General features: G+C 39.4%; 1 protein-coding gene across 6 annotated transcripts in view; it reads left to right on the top strand.

The window, feature by feature from the left end:
- The first annotated feature begins 654 nt into the window (after positions 1-654).
- Positions 655-16,052, top strand: part of POU2F1 (POU class 2 homeobox 1) — a 47,025-nt gene continuing 31,627 nt past the window's right edge. For 2 of the 6 annotated variants that reach the window (XM_033518725.1, XM_033518727.1), the window contains exons 1-3: positions 675-866; positions 5,637-5,702; positions 12,315-12,415. In XM_033518725.1, the coding sequence (XP_033374616.1) occupies positions 839-866; positions 5,637-5,702; positions 12,315-12,415 (195 nt within the window). In that variant the 5' untranslated portion in view covers positions 675-838. Of the gene's footprint in view, positions 867-5,636; positions 5,703-12,314; positions 12,416-15,247; positions 15,302-16,052 lie in introns of all 6 variants that reach the window. The other 4 variants (XM_033518712.1, XM_033518709.1, XM_015636859.3 and 1 more) reach the window with 4 other exon arrangements.

A 16,052-nucleotide genomic window follows, 5' to 3' on the forward strand; every position in this document is an offset into this window, starting at 1 on the left:
GATGTGGAAAACTCCACGCAGATGTGCAAGCACCGGTTTGACAGCTTTGTGTTCAGCTTCTACCTTGCTAATTGTTTTCGTGGGATTATTTGGATTGTGTGGAAAGCTTTTTCCAAATCCCCTTTATTACTGATGTTATTGTTGCCAGCAGGAATAAGATTAAAGGTGCTTAAGTCTGTAGAGTTGTTTCTAATTTGTACGTGTCATTTCAGTGGCATTTGAACAGAACTCTGTCTCTTCCCCTCCCTGATCCCCTGTGGTACTGTGCTTGAGTTAGGGCTGAGAAGCCAAGCTATTGGAAGAAAATTCATTTTGTTCCCTAATTATTATGCTGGCACTCGGGAGATAATTTTTCCCTTCATGCACTGCCAATTAATATGCAAATGAGCTGATAAATATTTATACCGTGATTTAAATTATGCAGGGAGCGCTTTCAGTGTACTCTGCAAATGAATTGTTCATGGACTTCAAAGTGCTGGCTGCTGTGCTAACGAGAGGAGATTTGCATAAGGCCCTAATCAGGCGCATACTGATTAAGCTTCATTATGGAAACTGCCAGCTGCAATCTTTGTTTCTATTTTATTACAAAAAGGGGAACTTTTCACGCTTCAGTCGCCTTGACAATGTCAGACACAGCTAGTAGGAGAGACTAAAACTCCACACAGCAACTGAAGTTTCCCTGTTCAGTTGAAGATTGCTATGGTGTAACTGAAGTTGTATTTCTCCCCCCACCTCCCCACTCCCTTTCACGTTCAGTCAGAGCAGTAGTGTAGATTTGATAGAAATTGCCATTCTCCCGTTCCTTGGACTATCTGAGCCTGTAGAGGATACCACAGCAATGCTGGACTGCAGCGACTACGTTCTAGGTGGGTACCAGCTCAGCTCTTTCTTGCGGACACCGAGGCTGGGAGATTGACTATGCATAGTGGCTTAATCACATATGCAGAAGGTATTTGTGGGGCTGAAGCTCACCAGTGAATCGGCAGCAAGTAGCTGCCTGCTAGATGGATAGCTCGATCTGTACCAGGGAAATACATGCTCTGGTTTGTTTGTTTGTTTGTTTTCCTCTTTTCCCTCGTTCCAGGAGAATTTGTTTCCTCTGCACAGACTTGGGTGATATTAATACAGACCTTTTGCTTTTAGGATTTCAGTCTGAGAAGTATTTGCCTTCTAACAAACACTGGACTTGACTTGCATATCTGTGTGTTATGAATTTTAAAGCATTAAAATGAATGAGAGGGAGCCTAAGTGTTGAAGGAATTTAGTAGCTGTATTGAACCATTCCACAACAGAATGTATGTTATGTCTGTGTATTTTTAATATAGCAAGGTTCTTCGTGTGTAATAGAAAATAAGGGGGAGTGCACAGTGGTTGCCATTGATACCGTTGCAAGCTGTGCTTAAGGTTACTGGGATAATATATTTCCTGCGCTGAGATTCCATCAGGACTGCAGAACAGACATGCCATAATTCCTTCTTCGTGTCTTTTAAAGTTATTTATAGTAATGGATCATCTCAATTTTACAATAGCTTTTATTTATTTTCAAGGCTTTTCCCCTGTAGCTCAATGCATATATATATATATATATATATATAATTTTCTTGGTTTTTTTTTATTATTCTTTTCATTCTGTCATGTATGTTGATGTAAGAACTTACATCTCTAAGTAAAAGAATGTATTTTTGGATGGTAAATTTTAAAGCAGATGTTTGAGTATGTTTGTTTCTAAATATGATGTGGGTTTTGAAAATTAATTCCTAAATAATTCTTGTCATGTTTTCACTCTCATTAAACTTTGTTTATTCCATGCACACAAATAAATAATTTTTGCTGGTGCAAATAAAGTATAAGGCAGTTCCACTTTATTGGGTGAAAGGAAACAGTTAATGGTATATATACCATGTTAAGATTTTCTTTGCTTTGCCAGCTGTGTACAATCCTTATAACGCTTCAGGTTGGTCTGGTGTCCACTGAATGCCTTTGGAAATGTTCCTGAGGGTGTGTGAAAGGCTGGCACAGCGCTGCCTGGCGACACCTCAGCCCTGCTAGCAGAGTAGCAGCATGGAATGTATTCACTCCTGAGAGTTTGATTTCAATCATGCACCTGCTGCTTTCGATCCTTCCTTCTGGGGAGTTTGTTTTTAGATAATGTTGGCAGAAGTTGTAGCCCAGGGCCTTTATTTAAAACCCAAGGAAGATCTAAAGGAAGAAAAAAAGGTGAAGGCATTAAGGTTTGGGGTTTTTCAGCCCACTTCATTTGTTTATTCTTTTAAGTTTGAAGCAGAAACTGTCTGAGCACATATAAACCAAGCAGCCTTTTTATTTGACATAGAATGAATCGGTAGGTTGGGTATCCCGCGGATATGAGCCTGTTTTGCTGGTAGCAGTTTTGTGCTTCAGATGGATGTCATACCATTTGCAATGGAAATAGCGGCATTGTTCTTGATGCTTTACATGCAGAAGGCCCAGAGATTGAACAAGAAATAGTCAGCTGGTGAAATAATGGATGCTATCCTTCACTTGAACCTGAGCACTACCAGGAAGATGTTTCTTCTTCCAACTTCCTGCTTTTTTCAATAGCAATGTTTGAGGTCTTTGTAAGGATGAATCTTTGCAATAAAATATTCTTCATTTAGACAAGCTTCTGGTAGTTAAGTAAACTTTGTGTATGTCTAGTATTAAAAACCTGTTATAGAAGGATTTATTTTGCAGCATAGCTGGACAGAAATTTATGTCCTGGCTTCCTTTTTGGAAAGAGGTCTGTACAGTTATAACTTTGTGTGACTGAGAAAACTTGCTCATCATGTAGGGAGGCTTCTTGTGTGAGCTTCCTCATAGGATGGAGCAGTGACTACCCTGCTTGAGTTCTGTGCACAGGACAGCTGTGTCCCCACTCTGAGTTTAGTTTGCTTTGCTTATTCTGTCATTAGTATCCTGCCCCTTGGCTCTAATACTTCAATTCCTGCAACAAACTACCAACAGGAGGCCCTCTCTTGTTTTTGTAGTATGAATTTCCTGAAGTGGTTCATCAAATGGATTCCATGTTTCTGAGATACAGCCTTCTCAACCTGTGCTCTTCCCTTTTGCCATCAGTTGTATCTTGAACTCAAGCTATTCTTCTGCTCTGGGCTTCAGAATTGCATCCTGTGTCCAATAGCCCCATGAGTTAGCCTGGTTTCCACAACCAAATGCATTTGTTTGTAAGCACACTTTGCTCATTTTCCTGTTGGATGAGGACTTTTCATGTTTGTGTCCAAAGCAAAGGACTCCCATTTGCTGTTCTCTAAAGTGAAATTGCAGTAGCCATCTGTGTGTAAAGGAATGAACTAATGCTGCTTAACAAATGCACTCTAAATAAGTGTGCCATTGCCACAACAGTAAACTCAATTTAAGATATATGCAATGTCTAGATAGAAACACAGACCTCTCAGCAGAGAGGGCCAAGTCAAGATCATAGTCCTTGGAACCCATGTTCTGTTTCTAGAGTGTGATTCATGCTATCCAAATGTGGAAAATGACAAAATAAGGAGCATAGAAGCAATAGGTTCTGTACCTCCAACCTTAGCAGAGATCTGTTTTTCAAGACTGAATTTGTAGCTTGAATGTGCTAAGCAGAGGTTGCGAAAAACAGGGCAAAACTTGCTGAAGTGTGGGCCAACAGCACTCAGCTGCAAAGTTTCTCCTCATTCCCTCCCCCTTTCAGAAAGCAGTTTAACATGTTTGCCTTTATACCAAGGGTAACATTGATAGTCCAGATCTCTTTTACACGTGGCTGAACATTTGAAAGATTTAAGAATAGGCATAGGAACTTTCTGAGAAGAGTTGAGGCTCTGGAGAGGTTGTGTTAACTTGTCAGGGGAAGTTTTGTGGTTGTTACAGTCCTCTGGATTTTCAAGGCTTTATTGGGTTCAACTACCACAGTTGTTTGTGTGGAAAATTATATTAATTTAAAAAATATTGATCACAGAATTACTTAGTTTGGAAGGGGCCTTAAAGATTATCCAGTCTCAGCCCTGCAACCCCGCTGCCCTGGGCAGGGATGCCTTGCTCTAGATCAGGTTGCTCAGAACCCCATCCAAACTGGCCTTAAAAACTTCCAGGATAGGGCATCCACCACATCACTGGGCAACCTGTTCCAGCGTCTCACCACCCTCACAGTAAGAATTTCTTTCTAATATCCAAAGTCCAAATATCTAAGTCTTAATATCTAAGTCCAAACTTGCCCTCTTTTCTGTTTAAAGCCATTCTCCCATGTCACTATATGCCCTTCTTAAAAATTTCCTCTCCAGCTCTCTTGCAGGCTTCTTTAGGGACTGGGAGGCTGCTGTAAAGCCTTCATGGAGCCTTCTCCAGGCTCTACAACCCCAACTCTCCCAGCCTTTCCCCATGGCTGAGGCACTGCAGCCTTCTGATCATCTTGGTGGCCTCTGAACTCACTCCAGCAGGTCCCAGTCTTTCCTGTGCACTTTCCTGCATTCCTGTGGTAGCAGGTGATGGTACATGGCAATAGTCCATCTTCTCATTTCCAGCTTTCATGGTCTGCCAAGCACTGAGGTGTCTGGGCAGTCTTGGAACTGTCTGGGGGAAAGATGCAGCACAGTTAATGCTGCTCCTGTATTCTTCTTCAGCCTCTTGGTGTCTTGGAAATCACTGCTTTGATGAAAAGTACATGACAGAGGTAACCTTTTAAGCACCTAGGAAGAGAATATCCTGGAGTAAAGGGTTCATTTTAGGCTCATTGAACTTGCTTTTAGCTCATTATGGGAATGGAAGAGTGTGCTCAAGGATTTGCTTACACTTCATTTTATGAGCTGTTCTGTCTTGAGATTCTTTTTGTAATTTTGGTCTGTGATAATGTGGCACACTGGGGTCGGTGGCAAGGAATGAGGAGGTAATAAGCTGGAAAGCTGATGCTGTACACAGAACATCTGTATAGATTCCTATAAAAGGAAACTATATTCTCTGTCTGCCATCTGGAGAGGCCCTCTGCATTGCACTGTATTCAGCTGACAGGCTTTGAAACCAGGAACCGACTTTTCAATTCATCCAGAGGCAGAAAAAAGAGGAATTGTTTTATATTTGTATAGTTTTGCATGAATATATAGGAAATATAAAATAACTTAATGTCAGTGACATTCCAGTAAAATAGAAATGCAGTATTAGGAAAATGGCATCCATTTAATTGTAATGACTGAATTTCCTTCCTTTTGTTGGGGTGGGGCAGGGGGAACAAACACAAGAATAATGTAGGCCATGATGGTCAGACTTAATGTTTTTGAATCTTGGTGTAATCATTGTTCCTTCTTCCCCCCTCCTTTTTTTTCTTCTATGACTCTCATTGTATTGAAAATTAAGTTCCTACCTATCATTGCCCTCCAGCATGCTGTCTTTTATTCCCTTAATACCACGTTATCACATATGGGAATAATGTCATAGAAAATTTTGAAATATTTATCTGGAAGATTCAGTATTGTGTTCTGGTTTTGGTTGTTCTTTTTTTGTGTGTTATAATCTGAATTAGGGTAAAGTACATAGCAAATTTCTGCTGTTCTGTACTTCCCTTGAACAAAAAGGTATGAACAGATTTGGGGATTTTTTTTCTGTTTTGTTTTATCTTTCTTTCTGTTTTATTGCAGACTCAAGAATGAACAATCCGTCAGAAACCAGTAAACCATCGATGGAGAGTGGGGACGGGAACACAGGTAAGAAATGATCGATTGGTGCACAGATATTTTCTGGTGGAATTGAATGGATATTAAAAGCAAAATTTATTTACCCATTTAGTGGGATTTTAAAAACCCACAAAACCAAACAAATCAAAACCTACACCCTTTGATTTTAGAGACCTGGGAATACTTCTGTCATTAACCCTACTGCATACAGGGCATTATTCATACCTACTTTATTGGAGCACCATCTGCACTTTTTTATATAAGATTTCCCTTCCCCACTTTTCTTATCTGTAATGTTTCTGATACTACTGAAGCTCTGGTGGCACTAGCTCTCCATAAATAGTCTCATTTTTTTCCTGGCAGAGCATACCTTTGGCACTTCTAACTTCATAGTTTATTTTTGGGTTGAAATCTTCCCTGGCAGATGTGGGCCACTGCCTGATCTTGTTTCCGTTTTACATTTCATTCAAGCTGTCACAACAGTTCTCAAGAAAAAGTCAAATGGAAAGCATAATATATCAAAATCAAAATTAAAAAAAAAAATGTTAGCCAGCTTTTGTGTAATTTCTTAGTGTGTTAGAACAGAACCCTGAAATTTGGTGGGGGAGAACAGATTTTGTGTCAGGGCCAGTTTGCCTTTTGGCACACTCTTAAGATGTGACCAAATTCTAAGCCATTGAAGAAGCTTGTTGAGCCACTATAACTTAATCATGTTATCTCATGCTTTAATTCCTTTCTGGAGGTAATATAATGCTCATTCTGAAAGCAAGAGATATGACAGTTCTGAATGGAAATTGAGTAGTTTAACCTAGCTCAGAATCTTTTCTCAGCTCAGAATAGCATTTGGGAAGAGAAAATTCTGATGAGAGGGAACTTGTTGCTTTGAGAGAAGCCTGGTTACCTTGTATGAGGAAATCAAGTTTTCTTCTTCATGATTCGATAATAAGAGTTTTATTTTATACTCTGGAGTTGTGATGAAATTAACACTATTTAATTTTCTTTATCTGAGAGACTGGATTTTTTCTGCCAATATATGGATTCAGTCAAAAGGAATTCTGCCTGCTTATTAATTCTGCCTTTTATTGAAGTGTGCTGCTGGCATCTCAGGTTTTAAAATTGTCATTGTATTTTTAATGGGAGAGGTATCAATTATTTTTATGCACAGAAGTGTTTTATTATGTATTTAATGGTTTAAGATTATACAAAACATTATTTCAAAAACATATGGCCTGTAAATACTTCATGATCATAAACAGCATCAAGGGAACAATGGCTTTAGATATCCCTCTGGACTCCTTGTAGCTGGAGAATGTATGCAACTTCTGAGAAAATTCAGATTTCCTCCCCTGTGTGACCACAGTTCCCTGCATGTGCTTTCTCCAGAGCACATTCCCAACACACTTCTCTCAGTGCAACTTTAGCAGTTTCACCTCAGCTGAGCTGGTAAGGAGGAGGATTTCAGCAGAGCTCAGCTCTCTTAGGCCAATATACCATCATTGTGAAGGTGGGGGTCATGACATAAAACGGATGGATTGTAAAGCTGCATGTAGGTTCTTTCATGTTAAAAGGAGATACAATTAATACTGGGTTTTTTTTAATACTCTAACATAAAAGCTTGTTATTACAAAAGTTTGACTCTGGTGTTTAAAACTTTTGGAGTATTTCTTCTTTAGTTTAAATGTTTCTCATCTTTCCTTCCAGTTTTGTATCCTGATTTTTAAATTACATGAACTAAAGTAATCTAGAATTTTTGAGGACTCTCTGTTCTGCAGTCATTGCTTTGTTTTAAAATGTAGTGCTCCCAAACCACAGGAGATAGTGATTGATGGCATTTGTGATGTTCTTTGGGAGCTCAAGCATCAGTTGTATTAGTCAACTTGGCAGATGTTAGGCTCTGAAAGGAATACTCACAGAATGTAATTTTAAGCTTGTGATCGGGGTACTTAGATTATGGTTCTGGGCTCAGTGCATACTTGAGTGAAAAGAAGTCAGCTTTCAGCTCGGATGCTGAGGAACTGGAAGTGCCATTGATTTTCTGTCAGTGCCTGTGCTCCCCAGATAATGCGTGATGATGATTTTTATAAACACTCAGAGTTCTTATTTTTGTAACTTTCTCTAACTGTCTGCTTTCCAGTGACATTTGTAAATCACTTGAGTCTGCTGTGTAAACACTAATAGTCTATCGTTTAAACTTCAGTGGATGCTTGTTTGGGTCATTCCTGTTTTTTAAACTGTGGTGAGATAATGCAATTTGAAAATGTTAAGAGAAATTACAGAGTGTGGAGCATGAATTTACATTTGGCAGAGATGGTGTTCTCAGGAAACAAACAATAACACTGGTTAAAGATGACATCAGTAGTTCTCAGAGCTATCAGCTAAGTTTCGTGGATGTTAACAAACTTGGGCTTTTTATTTTGACTCTGACTATTTAGGAAACATCATAAAGTCCCCTAAATATATTGGTCACAATACAGTGCCTGAAATAGTTTTGACTTTAATTTTTTTTGTGCTAACTGGACTTCCCATTTAAGCATCTGAAAAGCTAACCCATATTTCAGACCAATTAAAAACAACATCCAAAACATATGAGTACAGGAGCTGTTGGATGGCTGTTCTTTTAAGAACATGTATTAAGCAGCTGGTCACCAGTATGGGAGAATTAGAGAAATCTTTTCTAGGCTTCAGTTGTGAGCAGCCAGTCTACATAGTATCTGCTGGAGAAAGGTGAAGTAAGAAAAATATCTTACAGTAAATGGATAGCCTGTTTCATCTCCTTTTTATAGGCAGCGTAAAATTTTCAAAAACATCTCAACCTTTTTGTTTGTTTAATGCATCTTCTCTTGTAAGAGCTGTGTGAATGCAGAGCTGTGAAAACCAAGGTTATAATGACTATGGAAACTGTACTATTATGGCATTTGTTGACATAGCAGCAAAATAATAGTTAGAATTCTAAGTGTAGTATTTGGAAGGATTCTAAGGATACTTGTTTGCATTACTTCATTTCCAAAGATTGATTTTCCACTTTCCATAAGAAGGAAGTCTGTAGGAGAGAGACCATGAGCTATTCTTCAACTGCTAAAATTGGGCAATTATCAGTGCTGAACTTGTTATTAGCAAGTGTGGATAGGGAAACAACAATTTCTGAGTATTAGGGGTATCTCTCTGTCTTTCAGCAGAAGGGGAGGGAGACAGTGACCTGGGAAAATATGGTGGTGGTGCTGTGAGATGTCTCCCAGAGCACAGTGCAGATATCCACCCTAGCTGGTTTTGAAATCTTCCTTCTCCTTGACTGCCTTCCCTTCCTGAGTTCTTTACTGTACCTTATTCCACATCTCCCCTGATCTGGAGTTCCTCACTCCTTTTCTAATGCAGTTTGCAAACTCAGGCTGAAGTCTGATGATTGTAATCTGGAATTTTGAGAGTAAGTTGTTTTCCTGACTGCAGGTGCAATGTTACCTTGCCTGCTCTGCCTTGTCATGCCTCTACCCCCGCAGGTGCAATTCCAAAATGCCATAAAATAATCCATGTTCAGTATCTACTGTTCTGTTCCTTTCCTTAGAGTAGCACTGTATTATTTTTCATCCAAACCAACTCTGTGAAGTAGCTGAGCACATGGCTGACTTTATGCCAAAATTTAAACACACTTGGGTTACATTGAACCTCGGCTGTAACAGTGAAATTTCATCCCGTAGCTTGCTGGGGGTGGAGCACCCAAACCAAAACAAACTACTGGTGAGCTACCAGCAAGGGCAGGACAGGGAGGATGGAGATGAAACCAAGAAGAAAGGAGAGATGGGACATGGAGAGTTCCCACTCTTTTTGGGCTGTTTTGGGTATTGGCAAGCTCTAGCAATTAGGAAAGTTGGGGTGAAGATGGAAAATACATGAATACCCTGGACTGTTAAAATCAGGATACATGTGATTGTATCTTCCATGTCTGTTAATCACCAATCAATCATTGTTTTTGTATTTAACTCTCACCTTGAGCAAGGCTGGCATCCTAGTTCTTTCGTGTCCTTACAATGGGCCAGCCTTCTACCTCTGACAGCTCCATTTTCCAACTCCTTACCAGATTTCTTGGATTCCATGGGAGTCATCCTTCTGAGCACCTTAAAAGCCAGGCCTCTCATATGCTGAACTCACTTCATTTTTCTTGCTCTTCTTCAAAAGTCATAGGCATCCTGTGATAAATGCAAACAGCCAGGGTAGCATTCCTTCCAAAGTTAAGGCTGCATCCAGAGCGGGAGAGACATTGTGTTTCCAAACATCAAAGTTTAAGGTGCAGGTAGTAGAACAGAGAGTAAACAGGGGTGATGTGGATTTTTTCACCCTGAGTTTGGTTCTGTGAGGGCTGGGGAGAGGGAGTTGATGTCTTTCAAGACTGTATTTAAAGAAAATGTTTTCTCACAGTGCCTAAGTTTACTGGGAGCCGTGAAGATTTTTAAGATCAGTCTTGGGGCTTGCTTTGTTCTAAACTATCACCAAAGAGGTTTGTTTCAGATTTCCATATTAAGAGTCAGCAGAAGTGCTAACTGGAGCATTTCCTCTGCACACCTCCACAGTAGTGCTCTTTTAATATGGTATGATTTTTTGAGGCTCTTTTTAGAAGATAGTTAACTAGAACAGCTTCACCTATTTACCTAAGGTGAGGCCTGCAGCTGGTTGTCTCAGAAATAGATATTTTTTTTAATCCCCCACAAGTTTCCTATTGGAATGAGGAGTATTTGCCCTCCAGTAGGTTTTCTTATCTGTATTTTTTTCACTCCCTGACCACTGAAAACTCATTCAAAACCTTTGCTTAAATGAGGAGGTGGGAGATTGTTTCCTTTGACTTGCAGTAGCTGTTTGTCAGGAATTACTTTTATATATTTACCCAACCACTTTTTCATTCCCTTTGTATTTTTGCATGGAGAGAATTCTGAAGTTTACTGGAAAGAATGAAGGTAGATGAGATTCTTCTGGTTCTTTCCAACAGTCTATCTTACATACCATTCTTTGGAGAAAGGCAACTGAGTTGCATTCCTTCAAGAGCAATTCAGACCAGTGAGAGTCCCTACATTCACTTTTAATTAGAATTTTAGTCAAATTAAGCGAAAAAATCTGATGCAGTTTAAAATTTGAATATTTTTAATGCATCTGTGGATCTTTGGTTGCATGTACATCTCTTTAATTTGTAAACCTTGGCCCCAAAGCATAGATTTGAAACCTTGGGAGTCAACCAAATCTTCCCACACAGAATCCCCACCAAAGATGCATCAAAGGGCCACCTTAGGTATACTTTACATAAATGGTAGAAAGCTTGATATTATGTCTGTATTTAATTGAGCAATGGCTCAGACTTTGGAAATGTTACCTGTGTAAGCTGTTTGTAGGTCAAAATAGCAGTGTAAGATACTGGACAGTCTATTTTACTACTCACATTTTATGCCTGCTTGCTTCTGCAAATGTTTCCAAGGAATAGCAACCACCTGTTGTTGTTCCAACAACTGTGACTCTTTTGCTCAGTAGATAGCCTAGGTTTTTGTGACAAAGAATGTAGGTGATGGAAGGAATTTTGAAGTAGGAGTTACTATGCACACCTGCCCATAGGCACTGAACAAAATCTGATTGTCATGATGAGTAAACATGCAAGTCTACAGCTTGGTTTTGCTTCATTTCAGTCACGCAGTTTTAAAGATTGCATCATCTGTTCTAGAAATTCCCTGCAGCCCAACACACTCGGAGTCTCCCTTCTTGTTATTAGCCACTGTAAACCAAAAAAAGAAAAGGAAAAAAAAATGGGTTTTTTTCCTTCTCCTTTTTCTTCTCACACCCAGATTATTTTGGGATAACAGGAGGGTTTTCATGTTTTCTGAGCAGTTTAGGAAAGGGCTGCAAAAATGTAGGAAAATAACTAGGTTTTAGTTATATGAGAGTAAGTGAAAGCAGAAGCAAGCCCAGGCAGTTATCTAGAGACCTCTGAACAAACTTTAACAGAAATGTAGAGGAGTCATTTCTGGAAAACTGTGGCCCATAACTGCTGTGTATATATGGGACTTCATCAAGTTTTCATCAAGTGTTATTTTACCCATCTTTAAGGAAAGGTGGCTTTTATATAAACCTTGCTGTTGGTTTTCCTTCTGAACTGGAAGTTAGTCTTCAGTTACTGGAAAGAGAGTGCATGGAGAGTGGAAACACAGTTTAACCATAGCAACAAGCAGCCATTTGGTTCTCAAACTGTGTAGAGAGAGCTGGGATAATAGTGTACAAAGAAACACAGGTCATGGAATTATTTAGGTTGGAGAAGACCTTTAAGATCATCAAGTGCAACTGTTAGTACTGCCGAGTTAAACCCCATTAAACCATGTCCCTAAGTGCCACATCTGCACATCTTTTAAATATCTTCAGGGTACAGAGAATAGATGATGGAAGCTAAAGAGAATAAATACGATGTTGATTTTGTTCAGCTGACAAATGCTTTGTTACCAAAGCCTCAACTCTGCTTCCCATCCCACTTTCACTAAAAAAATGCAATTCTTGTTACACTCAGAGTGTGTTTTTTTACTATATAATGTTGAGAGAATAGCAGGAAAGTTGGAGTGTTAATTCTATTCCACTTACTAAACGTAGTAATTAATAGTTTTCAATTACCTCTTTCTCCAGGCACGCAAACAAATGGCCTGGACTTTCAGAAGCAGCCTGTGCCTGTCGGAGGAGCAATCTCTACAGCCCAGGCCCAGGCCTTCCTTGGGCACCTTCATCAGGTAAGAGAAGAGACGTTTCAAACAGGAGACTCAGGCAGCTGTGAACGCAGCCTGGTGTGTTCCATGTTCTCTCTTTCTGTGAATGATGAGGAGTCATTTTTTAGAACATGAATATGGGTAAACCACCTGGTTAAAGAGCGTGGACGGGAAAAAGTCCTAATTGTGGCACTCGCTTTATTGCATTAGGCTGCAGAACATGTCAAGATTGGGTGAGACCTCTTTGGGAGAACTACAGATCACATTTTTGGGCACTTGAGAATGCCTCAATATTGTGGTGTGATTTTGAGTAGGGTGGTTTTTTTTTGTTTGTGTTGTTGTTGTTATAACCTTAATAGAGATACCATGTTGAAAAGCAAGACAAAATTTAAATCTTTTAGGAAAGGATTGTGTTGGCACAATGGCTGCCAAGGTTCCAAAACTGTCACTCTCTACTTAAAAATACTTCACTCTTACAGATTAACTAGAAGGAAAGTTGATTGTACTTACTAAGCATATATAGCTTGTGAGGTTTTCTTTTTTTACAAAAAAAGTTATTTCAGTGACCTGTTTGTCAGATGATATTCAGACTTCTAATACTATCCCTCTGTTCTGCTGCTGCTGTGTTTAGGGAATCAAAGCTGAACTTCAGATGCAGGCTGAAGCAAAATGGGGCATCCCTAGGTGAAGAGAAGTATAAGGGGCATTTTTTTGTAGTTTTTTTATCTGTTCACACTTGATGTATGAAAACAAATGTCCTAATTTCTTTCCCTTCCTCTGCACCAAGTTAAACTTTAAAATACTGTACCTAATTGGATGACCTTGAATGTTTGAGGTCTGAGGTTGCACAGTTATTGTGGTATAATTGAAGTACTGAAGCTTTTATGCCCTCTTTTAAGAGCTCTGAACTGCAGTTTTATTGTATGGAACATTCCACACGTCTTGTCACATAATTGCAATTTTCCTAGCAGATTGGTTTATATAGGGCCTAGGGAGTGCCACTGTTTGAATTTGCTGAACCAATAGGCTGTTGTAGGCTGCCTTTATGTGGAGAGAAGCTGACTAGTTTTTATGGCTTGCCAGTGTGTGTTTAACATGGAGACAGATACAGCTGTTCTGCAGAATCCTGTGTGTTTGTTTTAGTCTTCGTTTTGTTATATAGATTGACCCAGGACAGTAATTGGGTTTTGCGCAGTGCTTTATCCTGCTTTGGAAATGTATTTATTTAAACAGTTGTCAGGATCTTTATAACTTCATGTTTGATAAAGTGTGATTCGTTTCTTGAAACTGGTTCAAAGGAAAATCTCGGGTATTCTTTTATTCACCTGCAGGTGTGTGGGAATCTATTGTCGAACTGTCCTCTGCTAGTGAGGCGGCTTTTAGTGGGGTATTATTATTCAACCTTAACACAGTGCTTTGCTCTAGACTAATGCAAAATACTGGGCTGTAGGCAGCATTCAGGTACAGTTTAATTTCTAATTTGGAGAGGTTGGCTGTGCGGTGAAAGGGATGTCCAAATTGCATTCACAGAGATTTTCAGGAATATGCTGGCTGTACCTGAGCAAAATACATTTGCAGTCTTTTACGTGGTGCTTGTATAATTTTAAAGTATTGTTTTGAGTGTATCTTTTGGATGGTAGGGTGGTGTTATTTAGGCTATTCTCTGCTGTTAATCCTACATTACACAGTTGATTACATCAACTGTGTCAAAGTGTATTTTGCTTCTGATGAGGAGGGGCTTTTCTGGGCGTGTTTGCTTACATGTAGATGATGTTTAGTATGTCTGTACCTTCATCTAAAGCAGTAGGAAATATTTCCAAGGTGACTCTTCTAAGGTTGGCCTGTTCAAAATATTCACTTACTAATTTCATGTACTGCAGTTTTTCCTGTGCTTGAAAATATGTGGACTTTTTATGTGGGGACCATATAGAGGTCCTCCATCTAGAGGCAAGAGTGCTACATTTTGCTTTGCTTTATCGTATCCTTACATATCACCTGGTTTTCAAAAGAGCAGTGTTTTTCAAACATGGCCAGAGATGGAATTCTCTACAGGCTGTTACTCTGACCTTTGAAAGTGCTGGTAATTAATTACAGAGCATTCATTCTTTATAACTGGGGGTGCCGGTAGGAACAAGGCGAGACTGATTCAAATGTGTTTCAGTAAATGAAAATATAAATGGAAATCCTTATTAGAGATAAAAAAGCACTCTGAAAATCTCACTTTCTGAAGCATCTGTGTTTTCATTGCTGCTCACCCACAAGACCTTCTTTGGGCCTGCTAATTACAAACATTGAATTCAAGTTTTAAGCATACCTAAATCAATACAGGCTTTGTGAAGTGTCTCTGGTCATCTGTGTTGAGATCTTCTTTTCAGTGGTTGAAGGCTGCAAATACTTGAATGGGTTAATTTGGGGGAGAGTGATTATGTTCTGGGTTCTGTGCTATGCATGTGCTTAGTCATAGCAGAAGGCTGGTGAGTGCAGTGTTGGGGTAAGACCCATTGTGAAATGGGGGTAGGATGATGATGAGTAGAGCTTAATGCCCTGCCCTGTGGCCTGGATTTTTCCAACAGGAATAGGACCCCAATATGCTCCGTTTCAACTCCATCCATGGCAGTATCTACATCCTTAGGCAGGGATACCATCAGTCAGCGGTAGATAAACATCGTGAAAGAGTCTTAGAGATCTGTTTCAGCCTGGAGTACAGCCCCCATTCCACTGATTCAGGTGTTAGAGGGGCATGCACTGTTCTTGGGGGAATTTTTGTTGGGCTGTGGGTGGGGAGATTGTTCTTTTTACATTATTAGTTTTCTGTGGATTCTACATTATTTCATTTCCATTTTTGCACTGTTGTAGGTCCAGCTCGCTGGAACAAGTTTACAGGCTGCTGCTCAGTCCTTAAATGTACAGGTAAAGACAGTTACCTTCTGCTGCTCATCCTTCTCTCATCCCAAACAGCATCAGTAGAGATAGTCCTTAACCTATGATACATTACTCAGTTTTGTCAGTCTGACTAGTTTTGCAAGTGACAGGTATGAAGGAGTAACACTTTTACAAGTGTAAATCAGGTACAGGATTTGTAAGCATTCAGGCTTTGGAGTTGTTTAAACCATGGAGTTTAAAACCGTACTTAATGCTGAATTTTAGTCTGGTGTGGTATCATGAAAACTCCAGGAATATTTCATGTTCTTCTGTTTTTTAACTTGCTTTAATCACGTAGTGGGTATTACTTTGCAATTTGTCCTTACTTCTGGTAACTGAATATAGGAATATAATGTAGCATTAGTTGTGTAATGTGGCTAGTTTAGACTGCTTGTGTAAATAACACACAGTGATTTCAAAGTCAGAGTAATTGTTGTTTAATAATGTACGTGAGACAACAAAGCTTTCAAACTTTCCTGTGATGCTGAACACTTCAGTTTATCTGTTAACATTCTGCTTCCTCTCTGTACTATATTAAGGGGCAAGGGATGCAGTTTTATTGAAAACTGGTTTCAGTATTGCTTGTTATTAAAGAATGTAGGTAGTGCATTACATGAAATGCAATAGAATGTGGACCCACTTATACATAATAACAATTTGGAAAGAAGAGGAGGTATAGTGACCTTCCTTTCCTTTCTAAGAGGAAGGAGGCAGAAAATTGCCTTGGTTGCCATGGTAA

The sequence above is a fragment of the Parus major genome, chromosome 1 (genome assembly GCF_001522545.3).
Source record: "Parus major isolate Abel chromosome 1, Parus_major1.1, whole genome shotgun sequence".
Classification (NCBI taxonomy): Eukaryota; Metazoa; Chordata; class Aves; order Passeriformes; family Paridae; genus Parus; species Parus major.